Here is a 20,447-nt window from a genome sequence, read left to right on the forward strand (position 1 = left end):
TTTAAAAATAAAGATGATTTACTTTATTTATTTTATGTATCTACTTATTTTTTAACAGTAACAGTACATATAAAATCCATTAATCCACTACTTTACTTAAAACCAGATGATCTGCTGAATTTTCAGGCTATAATAAGGCTTGTCTGGTTTTAAGTAACAGTATAGATATAAGGATTAATAAGGATGGATATACTGTATCTGTACAATTTTTTCTATACCCTTTCCAACTTAATAGCGTGGAATAAAAAGAAATAACAGATTTCAAATAATTTTTAAAAGAATAATTTTCTTTATCAACAGGTACTAAATTAACAATTGTATATATAAATTAGAATTGCTTAAAATGTATTTGACTTCTTATTAAAGAAGTCAAATACATTTTATGTCAGAAAGTATTTTGACTTATCAACTTTTGTCACAAAGTATTTGTAAATACTTATAACATAAAATGGAACATGAATAAAATAAAATCAAAAACAGCATTCAAATTTAAAGCAACAGCATATAAGAGGATGATGAACAACCTTTAAAATACAAAGTAAAGAATTTTGAACTATTATTGTCTATTAGGACTTTCTTACAGTAATAGGACTTATTATACTATGTTTCTGTCAGCAATGCTCAAAGAATGGGAAGTAGCCATTTTTTAAATATTGTAGTTATAGTAGTATTAACTTTCTTGATTTAACAGTATGTAAAAATGGTAATCGTCTGCATACTAAACATTTTAAAAAACCTACAGCAATTAAATCTTTCATTGATACAGTTGTGCACAAACTAGCTCTAAATAGAGCTATTTCTCATTCTTTTAGTATCATTGACAGAAACATAGAATCAGGGGCACTTGGACATGTGCCCCCTTTTTCTTCTGGGTTTCCTCTTTTCTAATCCCCAAGGGGCCCACAAATTCCATTATGAACAAACAAAATTCATGACTTCTAGCCTATTCTGCAAATATAAAAGAATGAACAATACTAATGAACAATACTTATTCATTGTCTCATACCATTTTGTCGTATGTTGACCATAATCATATTCCTTTTTTTCAAGGCCAAATTAGCCCCCAGTGCAACTAGTGCCATCTTTTGGGAATGCTGATTCCATGTTGAATCATAGTTTGAAGCTTCTTGAATAATTATGATGACCTTTATGATAGCTTGTGCCCCTTTTTATAGTCTGCAGGCACTGCTGCATAGAATTTATAAGAATCAGAAAAATAGCTCAACAGCACAATTTCTCTAAAAACTTAGTTGATAACATCATTGAAGCAACCTATAAAAGGCTGGAAACAGAATATGAAAAAAGAAAAAGAGAATGGAGAGGAATAATGAAAAAAAGCAAGAAGTGTTAATAGTTATAGGCAAGCCTGCAGCAACATTTATAGTTCCATATGCTAGAAAGTTTCAGTTTGTATTAAGCATAAGAAAATTCCATCAATTATAAACATACTGTGTTATGACAAAGACAAAATTAATATATTGGTGAAAACTTCCAAATTAATGATGAAAGACAATGCTTCTATTATATAGGTATTGCCACTCACTCCCTAGATATTAGAATGAAGAAACATTTTTGCTCAATAACTTTTATTCTGTATGGAATTAGCAATTGACTAGCATAATGGACATAAAATTGAAAAATTAGGGTGTTATGGAGTAAATATGCTCTTAAAGATGATGACAGAGAAGGATTAACTATAAGATTACTATTGTAGATGTATGTTTATTGCTTATCCAAATACTTAAACATAATTAATATCAATGATGCTGCATTCATCAATGATAGCTGGAAGCCAATATTAAACAGCATACAGCTCATGCAATTGGTCGATAGATTAATAAAGAATTTTGCATAACTTTTAGCTGTTTGCATTTTTTCTTTTTTAATTGAATTTAATTTGAATTCTAAGCTTCTTTACTTTGTATTTTAACCTGCTGTTATTTGACCTTTCATTTTAAGATGCTTGTAGCTTGGGGTTTTGGAAGTTTTGTGACCAAACTCTCATATACCTTTCTACCCATGTATCCCCTTCACAAGGAGCACCGGGTTAAAAATTGTTTGTCATCCTCTTGTGTATCATTATTTTAAATTTGAATGCTTTTTATTTGATTCATTTTTATTCAATGTTCATTGGATATTATATAAGAATTTACAAGTAATTTGTAACTGAAGTTAACTGAAGCCAAAAAACATTTCCAAAATAAAATATTTTTGTCTTCCAGAATAAGTATTGGGTTGTTCAGAAAGTTCGTAGCGATTTTTAAGAGAAATAAAAGAAATTGTTTTAAAACTAAAAATATACTTTTATTCCATTATGTATGCACCATTGTTTTTAATGACGTGTTGCCATCTATGGGGCAGCTTTGTGATACCCTCTTCGTAGAACTTTCCAGTTTTTCCCTCGAAAAACTGATCGACGTGGTTTTTGCAAGCTTCCAAAGTATCAAAGTTTTTATCATGAAGGGAATTTTGTAAAGAACGGAACAAATGGTAGTCCGACGGGGCAAGGTCAGGTGAGTAAGGGGGGTGGGGTAAAACATCCCAGCCTAGTTCCAATAATTTTTGGCGTGTTTGTAAAGACGTGTGAGGTCTGGCATTATCTTGGTGAAACACAATGCCTTTTCTATTAGCCAGTTCCAGACGTTTTTCTTTAATTGCCATGTTCAGCTTATCCAATTGGGAACAATACTTATCAGAATCAATTGTTTGATTCTGTGGAAGCAGCTCGTAGTATAGGATTCCTTTCCAATCCCACCAGACAGTGAGCATGACCTTCATTCTTTGGATGAAGACCGGCCTTTGGAGTTTTTAATGGTGATTCATTTTTCTTACCCCATGATCGTTTTCAGCTGATGTTGTTATAAATGATCCACTTTTCATCACCTGTCACTAAACGCTTCAGAAAAGGGTCATTTTCATTTCATCTTTCAAGAGAATCACAAATGGAGATGTGATCCAGTAAGTTTTTTTCCATTAAGTTGTGAGGTATCCAAATGTTGTAACGATTCACGTATCCAAGCTTCTTTAGATGTTGAAATACAGTACTGTTTGATGACTTCACTATGTCTGCAATATCTCATTGTGTAATGAGGGTTTTCATCCAATAATGCTTTGATCTGGACCTCTTCAATAACAGAAGGTCTTCCTGAGCGAGGAGCATCTTCAAGGCTGAAATTACCCGTTTTAAATTTTGCAAACCACTTTCGAACAGTTGATTCTGATACAGCACTCCCACCATAAACATCACATATCTTTTTTGCTGTTTGTACAGCAATTTTGCCTTTACGAAAAAAGAAAAGAAACAAGTGTCGATAATGCACGTTGTTCACATCCATTTTTGCAATGAGACAAATTAAATGCTATTTGAATAATCTTAACGGTTTTTTTGTAACAGACGCATCTCAAGGTCATTTATCGTAATATTCATTGGTTTGTACAATTCTAATAATTTTTGCATCAGTCGGTGTCTCAACTGTCGGCTATCAAAAATCGCTATGAACTTTCCGAACAACCCAATAGTTATAATTTTTAAATTATCATGGTTCAAAGTTTTAAGGACTTTATTGATTAACAATTGTATTTTCTAATTTAAATTTTTATTTTTAGGACGAATAAAAATGGTTGAATTACTGCTATCTTACAATGCACATCCATTTTTATCAACAACACTACATGATTCATTAAGTTATAGTGGTGCTGCTCAAAGGGGATGCTACAGTGCTATTGCAGTGGCAGCAGCACATGGACAAAGAGCTATTTTACATAAACTTTTATCACATCCAATGGCGAAAAGTAATAAAGATGTACTATCATTGGAAGAAATATTAGCAGAAGGTGCTTCACAACTTACTAGTGATAAAAGAACAACTAAATTACAGGTATTATAATTTTCTGACTGAAATGCATAATATTTAATACATAAATATTTTAATACAGGTAGCCCTCTGTTTACACTGGTTCAATTTACACCGATTCACAATAATGTCGCTGCGCAATTTGCCGTTTTGCTGTGTAATTCCCCAATTTTTCCTATGCTAAATTTGACTAGATTTTGTCCACATTTGACTAAGCCTAGCAAGACACGAGTCCACCACATGTCATGGCAGAATTGTGGCTCATTGGGATTGGTCAAATCTAGACCAATAGAGAATGTTCCACGAACCATTAGATTTGAATAAGCAGCAGACCTGACACAGAGCTACAGAAGAGTGGAGATGTGGATTGATCGACTGCCAGTCCGCCGTAGCACATATATAGATCAGTTTCGGTGGAAAAGTTTGAGTTGCTTTGGTCTCACTAAGAAGAAGTCATTTCATATTGCCAAAAGAAAGTGGATATCATCTGGCTTAAGAAGGCATTGTATGGCCTACGAGGAGTGGATTTGTCTCGACATCGACAAGTTGCGATTCCTGGAAGTGCCATCTCATTGTAAGGTGTTTTCCTGAATGGACTTTTATGGGATAAGAACATTAGCAAGCATAGGTGCACTGGGTTTGAATGCTATTTATTGGACATGAATTAATTTTCAACTTAACTCCACACATACAAGAATAAAGGAGGGTTATTATATCAAATAAAAGAAGTGCACCAGAGTTAACTAAACATGTTATGAAGGCACAGCAATCAATCTCCTTAGAAACAAAAATGAATTTTTTTTTTTTGACAAATGGAAAATGGACAAACACACCCTAATGTCTGTAGATCTTTGAACTTACCTTCGTCAACTATTACTACTATTATGAAAAATGCAGATAAAATTAAACACTACTCAACAGTCTACAGCAAAAATGTAAAACATGTGAGGTTACAGTAGGGGTAAAATTTTTGAAAAAATGGAAAAATTGTTTTCGTTATGGGTGGATGATGAAAATCAAAAAAAAAAACATTCCCTTGACTCAAGCTGCTATAACTAAAAAAGCAAAATCAATTTTTGATAATCTTAAGGAGACAGATGGAGGCAAAGAAACTTTTTTGGGAAGCAAGGGTTGGTTTATGAGATTTAAATCCTGAAGTAACTGTCATAGTGTAAAATTATGTGGTGAAGCAGTAAGTGCAGATGTTGCAGCAGCAGCTGCTTTTCCTAAGGAATTTCAGGATTATGTAGAACAAGGCAACTATTCTCCAGACCTAATCTTCAGCATTGATGAGACTGGGCTTTATTGGAAAAAATTATCAGCACAAACTTTTATTTCTTGTGAAGAATGTTCCGCTCCAAGTTTTAAAGTTGCAAAAGATAGATTAACTCTTTTGTTGGGAGCCAATGTTTCAGGATTTTTGAAACTTAAACTGATGTTAGTAGATCATTCACAGACACCATGTGCTTTAAAGGGTCTAAATAAAGATATGTTGCTAGTTTATTGGAAATGGAACAAGAAAGCATGGGTCACACAAGATGTTTTCACAGATTGGTACACAAGTTATTTTTGCTCTATTGTCCTTTGCTTTTGTGAAGAAAATAAATTACCACCCAAGACACTTCTTCTCTTGAACAATGCTCAAAACCTTGATGAAATAAGAACACCATTGGATGTCAAGGTTGTTTACATGCTTCCCAATACAACTCTTTTGCAACCAATGGATCAGGGAGTGTGATAGTCATGCGAGTGTACAATAGTCCACGAGATGTACACAAAAAAATAACAACAATTACTTTTTTCTCATATGATTAACAATATACAGGATTATATAATACAATATACAGGATATAATGTTATACAATATCCCAAACTGGGGTGAGGAATCAAGCAAATACACAACAAAAGAACATGCTCGTGACAATTAAGAAAAGATGGACTTGTAATCTTACGACTAACTTACACTAAATTACAAACTAAAAAGGAAAGGTAGACTAGCAAAAAGTTTTAGTATGACAAAGGAGGTTATAAGGAATGCCTGAGTTATGAATGTTGTTTCAGTCATATTTAAATTAATATGATTTCTCTATTTGGTATTGATGCTCTTCTGGTGGGGGAACCACTCTAAATCGTTTCTCACTGATCTTTTTTGGATCTCTTCGAAGATTCTCCTTTTACAAGGGATGTTCTCTCTTTCTCTTTATGTTAGAGGGGTCCTTTCTCTTTCTGTAGACCACCTTTGTCTCCCTTTGTCTTTCCAGATGATGAGCAGGAGCGTAACTTTCGCACATCCACCTTCACCAAGAGTCCGACCCAAGAATGAACCTTCTTATTGTTCTAGTAGCCCCAGGGACTTTACTTCCCATTGTTAACACGATTCATGGAAAGGGTTACTCCACCCACAGGAAGGAATGTTAATAGAAAATTCAAGAAAACAAAGGAAGAACAAAGAAGAAAAAAAAACTTAAAACTAAACTTATATCTAATATACACATTAATATGGCATATTGCCACAGAGTTATTGCAACCTTCAAAGCTTATTATCTCCGTAATACATTCATGGAAATGATGAGAGTTTTAGACACTTCAGACAAAATAGTTAAAGACTATTGGCGGTCTTCCAATACTTTGAAAGGCATTAAAAACTTCAAGTTGGCTTGGGGTGAAGTTTCAGCAAAATGCTTAAATAGAGATTGGCGTAAACTTCTGCCAGCATTCATGCACTATTTTGAAGAAGTAGCATATCAGGAGAATTTAATTGAAGACATTACCAGACTTGTGCGTGATGTGGGATTGGAAGATGTTACAGCTGAAGATGTGACAGAACTTTTAGAAGTTCATGATCAGCCACTCTCGAATGAAGACTTAGAAGAACTATACAAAGAATTGTCTCGTGAACAGTCAGAGAAGGAAAAATACAAAGAAGAAACTCCAAAAGTTATAGAAACAGCCAATCTAAAGCACATCCTTTCAACTATGGAAAGTTTGACGGATGAACTTTGTGAGTTAGACAATGATTGGGAGTGAAGTGCAAATGTAAAAAGGAGCATCATTGTGTCCATTCAACCATATTCCAAAATTCTTAATGAAAGAAAACAAAAATCTAAACAATTAAAGATGAATACTTTTTCCAAAATAAAAATTAAAAAAAATTTTTTTAATAAAAACATTTCACTTCATTTTATCATAAAATACATTTTAAAAATTAAATTTATATGTATTTTGTATTATATTGTATTAATAAACAAAATTATTTGCTTATTTTTCACTTATAAAGAACCTAACCCTATACCTCCCTGTAAATATGGGTTCATTTTATGCCGATTTGATTTACACCGGCTTTTGCAGAAATGGAACTGCAGCGTAAACCGAGGGCTATCCATATATATTTTACACTGAAAATCATGTACATTACTTAAATTTACAAAATTAAAATAAAATCTTTAAATACTGTATTTTCAAAATTCATAAAGATGGGATGTAGAATTTCAAGAATATTTAAGATTAATATTGTTTAATTTATTAAAGTAAAACTGACTGATCATTTGTTTCTTTGAAAATGTTGTTTCAGTCATATTTAAATTAATATGATTATATTAGAATATAATACAATGAGTTAATAAATTTCATTAATATTGTTTTGATGTATTTTGTTATTATTTTAAAAATTGTCATATATAAACAAAGTAAATGTAGCAACAAGAAAAACTGGATATATATAATGAAAAACATGTGTACAATACCAAAATCTAGCAGAAGCAGGGGGGAAAAGTTATATTCTTTTTGAATGACAGCCTGAAGATGACCTTTTAATACAAAATAAAGTGTTTGCTATAGTAGCATTTTTACCTGCTCTTGCTGAATTTTGGTATTGTGTGTGTGTTTTTCATTATAAACAAAGTAATTCCTCTATATAGTTTTTACTCTGTGATCATTTCTTATCAAAAATTTTAACAACTTTAATTATATAAATGTTTGCTTAATGAAAATAAAAGATTCTATTCATATCAAAAATAATCATTCATAATATTCAAAATCAAAGTACATATTCTGAATTAACAATAGGATATATAGATTTTAACAGAAAAAAAGATAAACTTTTATTTTCACTTGTTTTCATTTTTATAATTCAGATTATCTTATTTTTTAATATAGAAATTCCTTTAATTCTTATAATAGTCATTACTTAAGATGATTGTATTTGAATATATTAAAAAATATTATACAGTGTAAATGTATTCAGTCACTAAACAGTGTGCTTTTAATAGCATAAAGTATAACATCAAGAGCTTGTTTGGAGTCCAGCAGGTCCCTATAGCCTTATTATTTTTATTTTTACTTTTATTTTTTTCAACAAATGAAATATGTATATGACAACACTTTCCGAACTGAAGATTTATATTGAAAATATAATTTACAAACTTTTAGCTTCAGCCAACAGTTTATATAGTCGAATTGCTTTTGACTTCTTGAAGGCAATTTTCAGTGTTTTCTGGATGTTCTTTTAAGAAGTGTTTCATCTGGAAAATGCTGATCATGAAGAGGTTGAAAACATTTTGACTATATAAACAGCAGTGGTGCAGCGAGGGGGGGTGCAAGGAGGTGTATCATGCACCGGGCACCACTCGCAGAGGGGTGCCCAAATGGTCTCCAAGACAAACCATATGTGTTTCTGGAGAGGGGAGAGGGGCGCCAATAAAGTGTCGGGTGCCAGTTATGTTCGCTACGCCACTGATAAACAGTTTGCTGAAGCTAAAGATTTGTGTTATATTTTCAATACATAGAATGTTTCTTTATTGATAAAAAGTAGTATTAAAGATTTTATTTTTTTGTGAGTAAAATAAACATTAATTTACATGGAGAGGAATTACTATGGACCCCTAAGTTTTCTCCAGATCTAGGGAAAAATTTCTAGCTCTCCTTTCTCTCAACAGCCCTGTTTATCAATTACTTAACAAATGTATACAAATTTTAGAATTGCTGAAATTATTTATATATACAGTTATAATATAATTTAAATATAGCAGTCATATTCAAATTAGGGTTTTATTCTCCTGTAAAGTAAAAAATTAAATTTTGTTTAAAAATTTCTTTTAACTTAACAAAAATCAAAGGGTTTAATATTTTATAAGTAAAATATATCAACAGTACAATGTTGCAGATGTAAGTTTACTGACCTGGTGGAGATTGTGGACTTAAAATCCCACTTCTTGGACACCAGTGTAAGTTTGCTGACTTCTAGGGGGAATCGTTAATCCCACGACAGGATGGTCTAGGGTCGTCCGCATGTGGGTGTGGGGGAGGAGACAAGGACGACAAGTGTCTCACAAAGAAACCCGTTTATTTAAACACAAAACAATTCACGCTCTTTACACCGGTGAACGTTCGAATGTTTTTGTGTCGATGTGTTTCCTATCATTGCTCGATAGTAGGCTCCAGGGCTGTGGTGGGTGAAGCGATTCATTGGTTGGCGTCAGAGGATTTCACAATGGACACCTTGGCGCACACCTCTTGTCAGTCTTGAAGCCTTCCGAAAAAAAAAGTCTTCTGTCCTTCCTGCTCGGCGATTACATCTGTCTCCCTTTTTCATATTGTTCATGTTGATTGGCTCCATGCCCCCTCTTTCCCGCTTCTCTATTGGTCCCTCGCTTGTCTCTAAGCTAAAAACGACCCCTGTTCGAGTCACAAGAAAGAGCTGTTTCGATGAATCTAACTTGACACCATCTGTTACTTCTGGATGGGAAGAATTGATGGAACTTTGAAACTTGCGCTCATATTTTCCCTATTGTTATCTAGTCGGTCAGGTTTTTGAAATTTAATGATTCGACGCGATGTTCCTTTTCATTATTAACCTTTCCCTTTTTCCAAATTTTAATGATCTAATATTTCGTATATGAGCGACTTATCAAAGGTCCATCTCTGCTGGTGGACACTCGTCTACCACCTTTCATTTATTACAATTATTGCGTTTTATTTTACATTAGGCATTTTTTGCTTTTTGACATCTTTTTCTTTTTTGGTGTTGCGGTTTCAAATGACTAATGCATCTAATCCGATCTTTGATTGGTTTTTGTCTTCTTTAACAATGGACGATTTTCTACATTCGTCTTAACAATTTTCTAATATAAATGATTAATGTCAACCCATTTTTGGGACTTCACATAGAACTGTGGTTGTCTTTCTCTGCTGAGTGTGATTTACTATTGTGCCATCAGTACATTTAATACTTTTGGATTTTATTTGTATATAAAAATATTCAGTTGAGTCTGTGTAATGCAGAGAGTTATTTTTAGAATTATTCTGTTGTATAAAATTAATTTTAATACTTAATACTTTAATACGTTTAATCTTAATTAATAAATTTTTATATAATTCTTTGATTTTATGCGATAGATTGTGCCAGCTTCTGTTGAAGAAGGGCAAAGATCTACAAGTAATTGTAGCAGTTTAAGTTCTGATGTAAGCCAAGTAATTAAATTAACAAAAACTCAATTAAAAGCTTTGCAAGAAGCAATGTATCATAGTGCAGAAAATGGAAATTTGGAGATAACATTAGATCTCAGAAATATTGGTAAGTATAAGATTCTGTAAATAAAATTTAAAATTTTTCTTAAAATATTGATTAAATAAGAATAATCTGATTGTTTCTACTTGTTCTACTGGTTGTCATATTCAGCTAGTTAAATATGGATTATAATTTAATGGATTATAATGTTAAACTTGAGAACATTATCAAAGATAGAACTTATTTCATTTTTATTAATGTAAAAGATCTTTTTCATATACAATATATTTACTCAAAAACTGATATTCAAAAGTAAAGATTAATTTCAAATTTTTAAAACAGTGTAACAGTGGACTCAAATCTTCAACTCCCTTATAACTTGCAGTGCCTTGTCAGTTATGCTACCTGGACCTTTGAGTTTTGCTTCAGGCTATATCTTTTCTTTCAGAACCTTCTAAATTAATTCTTAAAATATTAACTTAATAATAATTATTAAATTTAACAAGAGGAAGTTCTTAACGCTTACCTATAGTGCCAAATTACTTAGCATTTAATTATTATTAATAATAATAATAATATAGCCTGATATAATCCAGCAATCATTTGGCTTTAATATGACTCTTCATTTATATTACTTTTTTCTTTTTTGTAGAGTAAAATTTATATTATATTATTTCAAAATATAACTGATAACAAAGGACACCATTTAAAACAGAAATGTCTTAAAATTATCCTTCAACTAATTTGGATATTTTAGGTTTGTTCAAATCAGATCCATTTTTATATGAATGTATGAATGGCTGCTACACAGTGTAAAAAGTGTCTTGTATGAGGGTCAAATTTTGGTATGGAGCCTAAAATTCTTGTGTGTGACCCTGAGTATATGATTAAAGGTCCACCGTTTCATTCTGTCCTTTATATAATATTATATTTGATTTAAACAGAATTTATACTCTGATAATACTAAATGAATAATTAATTCTTGAATCAATTGTAATAAAAATTTTTGTATTTGTTTTCAAAGGTGTTCCATGGACTCTTCATTGTTGGATGCATACATTAGCAACTGCTCATGACTTACAACTAGAAAATATTATTGATCAATTACTTCAAGATTTTCTTCATGGTTGGCCAGAAGACTGTAGTTCTCAATTTGTTGATGAATGTCTACCTCTGTTATTTACTATATTCAGACATAGTAAAGTAAGAATTTACATATTTATATGACTGATTTCAAAAACTTAATGAGCTTGGATATAGTTTTGAATGTAACATTAACCATCAATTTTTAATAGTAACTTTTCCATAAAAGCTAAAAAGAATTTTTAAAACTGAATTTAATACAGATTTTTAAAGCTAAGAATGAAATTTAAGGAAAACAAAAAATACTTTCTCATTTATTCAAAATAAAAGAATTTTCCTGCAGAAACTTTAATTCTTCATAAGAAGTTAAACTTGCCAAATACTTTTTCCTAATCAAAAAATACAATTTCTACAGACAATTATTTTCTGTATATAAATATTTAATTGAAAATTTTATCAAATATATTCACCTTTATCATTAAATATAGTTAATAATAATTATCTTTTTATTGTAAAAAAAAAAAGATAAGTCACACAGCTATGTATCGGTGTTAGAGAGAAATATGTTTAATTTACGAGTAGTTTTAATGGTATATAACAGTATGGGAAATGCTTAGAAGAGTTGGATTAATAATAATGAAAATTTGTAATTTGAAGAATTACTGATTTCGTAATTACAAAGTATTATTAGTAGTTGTATTTTTCTTGTAATTTGTGAATTGAATTAAGAAATTGTTAATTTAAATTTAAAAATATTCATATAAATGTATTTTCATTACTCTATGTAAAAAGGAAACTAATCTAGTTTTCAATGGATGATGATTTATAAATTATTTCATAAGTGGTAATTAATTAGATCATATCAATTATCTTTTTAATGTAATTATTTATGCTTCAGATTCTAAACCTAATATAATAATTATTATTTTACTATAAATATAATATATAAATATTAGAATAGTAATTTTTATAGTTATATTTCTCTGAAAATATCTAATTTTTTTGATAATGCTACATTTCAATAATTAAAATTAATTTAAATTTGCAGAAAGAAGGCACTAGTCTTTTATTGGCTGATATTTTTTCAACTTGTTATGGTAAAGAACCAATAAAAACAATTCATGATGTATCATTTGTGGGTGGTGCAAGAATAGGTAATATTAATTTAATTATTCAAAAAATTATAGAAAATTCAGAAAATACTTTCCCCATGTGACAAACAAACAACAATAATAATTTATTTTAATAATTAAAAGGTTCTCAATTTGTCATTTTATCAATCTCTACAAATTTGACAAAATAAAAATCTTCAATCTCAAAATTCATGAAAGTCTTATCTTATTGGAAGTGTTTTTGTTGGAATAGGGAAAAGTTTGTAAGGTGTTAAAATACCTTACTTATAGATATTAATATATTAACATACAAGCATACCTTACAAACTTTTCCATAGTGCTTTTGAATATTTCAATCCATCCTCTGGGAGAATAATCTTATCAAAATAGTACTTTAAACATTTTAATTCTAATTTTTAAATTAATTCAATCAAGTTTCATCAAACTCAAATAAATTAATATGTTTGAATACTCAAAAAAATGCAGTATTTTCATGAATCTTCAAATTTTGTTTTGTAATTTTATAGATATTTCTTATATGCTAAAATATTTGTAAAAATTATAAATATTTTTATTAAAAATGCATTATTTTATTATTATATCTTTTGCGTTTAAAATTTTGTTTATTGATTTTAATAATAAAATTCAAGTAGGCTTTTTTAATAATTAAACAAACATTTAATTTTATATATAAATTTTTGAATTGACAAAGTATTTATTGCATTTATATTAAATTTGATTATATGAATTTATAACTTATGCATAATTTACATATTTTAAGAATAGATTTAAGAGAATAGAATTACTTTATTTTAATATTGATTTGGAATAGCTGTATATTATTTATACGCAAATAAAAACATCTACTGAAATTTGATGCTTAGCAAATAGACACTCACAATTGCTGTAAATAATCAGGCTATATTTCCAAAATATAGCCCAATTATTTACAGCAATTTTTGGTGTCTATTATTTATATGAAAAATAGCTATTCCAAATCAGTTTCAACTGTTCTTAAATTCACTTAACTGATTTTTGAGTCATCTTGAGTACTTGTTTTAAATTAGGAATTATTTTGACATAAAATCAAATTAACTCAAGATGGCAGAACTCTTAAATATTTCTATAAATATATCAATATCCCAAAGCATGCTGCATTGATACTAAGCCAAATGATTGCCATACTTAATCGGGCTATTATTATGCTATAAGTAATAATTAGTTTCGTATTATTAATTATAGTATAATAATAACCCAATTAATTATGTCAATCATTTATCTAAATATTTATCTGTGTTTAGACATAATAAATATACATTTACATATACTGTACAGTATGCATTCTTGCTAATCTAAATCAGTTTTGTTTGTTTTCCACTAAATATTCCAGCCAAAAACTAAAAGAAATTTTGGACTGATTTTTAAAAACATGTCAAACTTATCTTTAGTTTTTGACTTGCTTTTCATTATATACAACCCCATTAATCCAAATGTGACTCTGTACAATTATCAGTTTTGATTAGCAAGAGTGCACAGTAGAGGTACATAAGTAAGTAATTTAATATGAAAATCTTTTAATAGATCCGAAGTATGTAAATAATCCCGAAATGTCAGATGTTCAGTTCCGAGTTGAAGGAAGAGTGTTTTATGCTCATAAAATTATTTTAGTAAATGCTTCTCCACGCTTTAAATCTATGTTATCTTCTAAATGTAGTGATGAAACACCACCAGTTGTTCAGATAAATGATATTCGTTATGACATATTTCAGGTATTTATTTTAATTTTATTAAGTATATTTTCATGTTAAATAAAAAAATTTTCTAGCATTAAAACAAGAATTAAAGATCTTTTATTCTTTCATTATTTATGATACATCTTATATATTTGTATTAAGTTAAATATAAATAAATTTTAAACTTTTATTTTTAAATTTAAAAAGTTTTAATATGAATTTTCATTTTTTTTAAATTTACAGTTAGTAATGCAATATTTGTATAAAGGAGGGTGTGAAGAATTTGATATTGATCAGAATGATGTATTAGAGGTATGAAAAATATATTATTTCTACTTTAACATTTACACAATATTTTATTTTATTTCAAACAATACTATTTTTTAACAGTTATAATAAATACAATTTATTATAATTGTTTCTATGTTTCGACATATTGAAAATTTAGTCTGATAACATTAATAAAAAAATAATAAAAATTAAATAAAATATTTCAATTATTTGGTATAAGCTTATAAATTTGAAAAAATCTTATTACATTGCATCATAATTATTCAATATTTATATTTATAGAATAAAATTCAGATAATATTCAAAAATTCAGATAATTTACAAAAGTGATATCTTTGACAAAACCTTGAATTATTCATATAACTCAAATTTTCTAGTAATCAAATATCTATAAGCCAAATTATAATAAGACTATAAATAAGCCAATTACACTACTCAACATGATTTTTACTTCTATGAAAATATAGGTGGTTTCTTATCAATTTCAATGCCTATATTTTGAAAATCAGCAAGAATATGTCACATCACATCACGTCATCAGTTTTCAGATATTAAAGTCTATACATTAGGTATCTGTGTATTTATCCATAAAAAGTAGATGATGTAACATCACCAATATTTGGAATCACTATCACAGGAAGCACATTCAGTGAAATAAAACAAGCAGCTATAATATGAAACTGATACCTTATGTTCCTAAATTGAACATATTGTTTAAAATGCTTTAAATTATTGCTAAGTTTTGGAACAGTTTGTCAAGATCCTTCTGACAGGTGATAAAATAAATCTTCATTTACACTCAACAAATTAAAATCATCATCTCCATAATTTAATAAGAATCTATATCAATTGTAATTGGACATTCTACAGTAATTTTTGCTGTAGGAAACATCAAATATAGTCAGCCAAAGTAGGAATCTTCTTTCACTGTTTTGTTAATGGCCAAAATAGACAAGTGTTGTTTTTTTAATTTATTCTTTCATTTTATTCTACTTTCATTTTATCATGTTATAAAAGTTAGCTACAAATAAATATTAATGCAAGTGAAAGTCATATTCAGCTTGTAGAACAGCCAGTATGGTGCAAAGCTTTTGATATCCTAGGATCAAAATATGGTTTAGATTCCATATAAAAAATGTGGATTTCTATATCTACTAATGTTCAAAATAATGTAATATAAAGAAACAAAACCATATTAGTATGATTTTCACAGACATATGTGTCTATATCTTTTAATCCTTGCACAGTAGGAAAATTTGAAAATTATTTTTGAAATCAAGATTTTTTCAATGAGAATCACCTACTTTAATGCCTATTTTAATATATAAGTTATTTCAGAAAAACTAGCTCATTTTTTATGAATTATTTTTAATTATGTTTTGTAGGTTTTATAGAATATATATACATTATAAGTTATGAAAAGGTTTTTGTTAGCCTACTAAGGCATACACCCAAGAAAAAGAAAAACGTGCACAGTAGATGTTAAAAATTCAATTTATTTTCACATTATATAACTATGTACAAGTTAAGTAAAGGATGCCAACTCTAAAACGATTACTCTGGCAGTAACCCTAAACCCAATCATCAGCAGAACAATTACAAAAATAAAAATGGCCACATTGCACCTAACTGCAATCACACTAATACATGAATAATTATTACAATAACAATTTTCATAAAACCAACCCTTAATACTACACTTACTCTAATAAAAGAAAGTTGAAAATAGGGGTGAGAAGTAGTGAAGATGGCAGATAGGATAGTAAAGAATGCTCAGGTTGTTTGGTTACCATGAAGGTCACATGTGAGCTTCTTAGATGCAAAATACTTGTTCCTATTTTCTTTTCCTTTGGTTCTTGAGGGTTTTAGTATTGTTGATTTTGACAGCCAGTCGCACGTTTATTCTTCAAGCAGAAATGCCAGCTCTAACACACTAACTTCAACACTGGAATTTCAAAGTTCTAGACTCACCTGTCTCTCTAGCAACGGACACTGTAAAGTCTCTCTCCTTTTCGTGGTCTTCTCTCCTCGAGCACTAATCCAAAAGTAACCTTCCTTTGCTTCGTATGCCCTTAGGTAACCATACATATGATGTTGGTGAATTCTAGGAAGTGGCCCTCATCTCCAAGAAAGAATAATTAAGAAGATTAGAAAGTTCTAAAAGATGGAAAGAATAAAGAGCAGGAAAAATTGTCAGAACAAAAAGACAAAAGCATATAATATGGCTGCCATATTATATGCTTTATATTTATTTATTTATTTATTTATTTAAAACATAATTTCATGTAAAAAATTCTAGTGCAATTAAATTTCACTCTAGTCTAGAACATTGACTGTGATTATAAAAATTATAGTAGCCATTATAAACAAAATTAGTTAAAATTATTTATAAATATTATTTTGAAATTTATTTTGTTCTTATTTAATATCTAAAATTTTTTCTAGTTAATGGCTGCGGCAGAATTTTTTCAATTAGACGGTCTTTTGAGATTCTGTGAAGCTCAAAGTTCAAGATTTGTTGACTTAGACAATGTTGTTTCAATGTATGTTCATGCAAAAGTTTATAGTGCATCACATCTTCTTGAATTTTGTCAAGGTTTCTTGTTACAGAATATGGTAGCTTTGTTAACCTATGATGATAGTGTACGAAAACTTATATTTGGAAAGAAGCTACACAATCACGATGTTCTGAGTGGATTGTTACTAACATTACAAGCTCGAATTAAAGAAAGATCTCAAGGCAATAAATCTTCAATCATAGGAAAGTAATTTACTCTAGAGGTTTATATACTTGTTAAGAAAATTTATTAAGTTTTAATTTTTTTTTAATTTTACATAACATGATTAAAAATTTAAAATTAAAACAAGAATTGGCATTTTATTCTGTATAAATAATATTAAATTACATTGTTTCATAAAAATGATACAAATTTTAAATTATGTATTTCAGTATCTTTAAGATTTGGACTCAACTTAACCAATATTAAAAAAAAAAAAAAAAGACAAATTTTAACCTATGTGATGTCTATGATTGTTTCTTGCATGCCATTTATTTTTAATATTTCTAGTTATATTGCAAGAATTTCATTATTTGTTATCAAATCTGTATTGTATGTTGTTGTTATGCATACATCAAAACAGAACTTCTGTGATTTATTACATATTCACTTAGTTTTTGTAGTAAAATATATAATTATTTACTGTATAAAATATATACTTTTGTACATATGTTAAAACATGTTGCAGAAAGAAGCAACTTGCCAATGTTTTAATATTGTTCAACAAACCTGTTCATTCCATTGTTATAATAGATAAATTATTATTCATATTTTATTTTATTATGCCACATTCCAAGAATAAGATTTATTAATTTATAAAAAAAAAAAAACATTTTAATTCGAAAAATTAATAATAATTTAATGGGTGTCTATATATTTGGATTTTGCAATTTAAGAAAAACCTTTGCTAAAAATTTTAATATTATTTTTTAACTTGAAAAAGTCTAGGTATATATTTTGATATGTAACACCCATTTATATTAAACCTTTGTAATGAACACACAATCTGATCTCAATTACAGTACTTATAATTACAGATGCAGTTATTTAATGTTAATGATTATGAAAATGTGCATAATCCAATTAGAGTTTATTAAGTTTAGTTACTAAATTTATGCCAACAGTCCTCAAATTTTACTCCTTGCTAACAGTAAGTTATGAATAGAAAACATATTTTTTTAATGGCAAGGGGGTTATAAATACATTGCACGTTCTACCTCATAAACACCCACCAGAGAAAAAATTATTGTTTTATGTATACACTTAACAAAGTGCCATTTGAGAAAGTTATGTCAGTTCTGTTTTGCAACTGTTACAATCATTACAATCTATAAAATTTGTATTTAATATGCTATTTTTTTCTAGTGTTTAATATCTGTTTTATTTATATTTAATTTCATTTATTTTTTTCAGGATATTCATTATCTTTAATGCGTTAATAAACTAACTACTGTTTTTGAATTTTATCATTGTGAAAATAAATAAGCATGTTCATAATTTGATATATTTTATACAATAATTTATATTAAGAGAAGAGATATGGCTATATATTAATTACAGAATTTTTATTTATTAACTTTTCATTCATTTTAAAACATTGAGAAAAATAATAATAATAATGATAATAATAATAATAATTATAAATTTCACATATATTACAAAATGCAAAATCTTTCTAAATTTTAAATGAAGATAGATTTTTGCTTATACTGTATTTTTAAATTTTATTGTTAATACAATATTTGAAATTTAAAAAATTTCAATATTTATACATTTTTTAATAAATCAATCATTCATCCAGAACAATAAAGAAAATGTTATGAAAAGATTTATTTGATACATTTATAAATATTTGATTAAAAGAATGAAAACAATCTTTGATCCAGTGGAAAATTATTAATACACAGGGCCAATGAGAGCTTGTTGGGGTCCAGGATAGAGGGCTTTCATTTTTTTGTACAAATGAAATACATAGAATGTTTCTTTATTAATGAAAAGCAGTCTTAAAAATTTTATTTCTTGTTAATAAACATAACATTAATTTTACAGGAATAGGAACCATGATGGCAATTATAAAAATTTTTAATAACATTTTTAATAACATTTAATAATTTGTAAGTTATAATAACTTACAAATTAGTTATTATAACTTAATTGCTCTCATATTTCCTCACAGGGATTAACATTTTTGGCAGAGAGAAATTTTTAAATTTTCTACTGGCTGAAAGATTGTGATTTTGTAAGAATATAACCCAATTAAGAGAAGTAACAAATTTCATTAATCTGATTAATAAAGTTGTAATTAAATGTAAAAATTCAAATATAAATTTAAAATTTTCTACAGTATTCAGATTTTGAATATTTAGAGTTTAATTACAAAAAAATTATACTAAAATTTATATTTTGAGTCTCAGAAATTAGCATATGTATAAACTTTCCAAATTAACTCCTTCCCCTCTTCAGATGTCTAACAAAACTTGGCCCCCCTTAATACTTTTATCACCTTATTAATGATAGATATCATAAGTAGAAATGAAACATACAAGAAATTTTGAAATTAATGTAATAAAATGCATAAACTACATAAAATTTAATGAAATAAATGGCACATCTGACACAACCCTGTATGTAAAAATTCTGTAAATTATACATTGTGGCTCAAAAGTCAATTAATACCTTACTGTCATATTCAAATACTTTATTACTTACAAACTTTGTGGAAATTTTTTCAAATGAGTATCTTGTTTAATGTGCAATTTACAATACTTTAATATATTTAGTTTATGATTCATGTTTATAATTGTATCTGGACACTCATACACACACACACACACACACACATATATATATATATAAACATACAATACAGTTTGGGCCACCCTGAATTAATCTAAAGTACAGCTTAACACTCTCATAAATAATTTATTTACATTATGTGCATCCTTAATTTTAAATAAAATATTATCAAATATTAAGTGCAAGCTTTACTTTAAATTGAAAAACAATAATCTATGATGATTTATATATGTTTGATTATTATCCTGACTTGTATAATATAAAATATTCATAATTTATTATAAATTTTTCACATTCTAAACTGATAAATTAAAATAATGTAGAAAATAAATTTTATCCTGACACTTACTTTATAATAATCTAAAATTTGAATATAAAATAAAAGTCAGTTTAGTGCCAAAAATTTACAATTGCCAAAATTTGGTTTTGCAATTAAAATAATTATATTTATGAATTAATTACTATTATACTTTTAAATCTATTTGCAGCACTATTATTATTATTATTATTATTAT

At 28.2% G+C, this 20,447-nt stretch overlaps 1 protein-coding gene across 1 annotated transcript in view; it reads left to right on the forward strand.

The window, feature by feature from the left end:
• The window catches only part of LOC136989304 (ankyrin repeat and BTB/POZ domain-containing protein 2), a 62,420-nt gene extending 43,581 nt beyond the window's left edge, over nucleotides 1–18,839 (forward strand). Inside the window, exons 10-16 of the mRNA XM_067287426.1 lie at nucleotides 3,607–3,878; nucleotides 10,248–10,425; nucleotides 11,384–11,562; nucleotides 12,491–12,596; nucleotides 14,136–14,323; nucleotides 14,531–14,599; nucleotides 17,024–18,839. Coding sequence (XP_067143527.1) covers nucleotides 3,607–3,878; nucleotides 10,248–10,425; nucleotides 11,384–11,562; nucleotides 12,491–12,596; nucleotides 14,136–14,323; nucleotides 14,531–14,599; nucleotides 17,024–17,347 — 1,316 coding nt within the window. The 3' untranslated portion in view covers nucleotides 17,348–18,839. The remainder of the gene's footprint in view (nucleotides 1–3,606; nucleotides 3,879–10,247; nucleotides 10,426–11,383; nucleotides 11,563–12,490; nucleotides 12,597–14,135; nucleotides 14,324–14,530; nucleotides 14,600–17,023) is intronic.
• The last annotated feature ends 1,608 nt before the right edge of the window (nucleotides 18,840–20,447 follow it).

Source organism: Centruroides vittatus, unplaced genomic scaffold (assembly GCF_030686945.1).
Source record: "Centruroides vittatus isolate TY-2023 unplaced genomic scaffold, ASM3068694v2 scaffold_464, whole genome shotgun sequence".
NCBI classification, from domain to species: Eukaryota; Metazoa; Arthropoda; class Arachnida; order Scorpiones; family Buthidae; genus Centruroides; species Centruroides vittatus.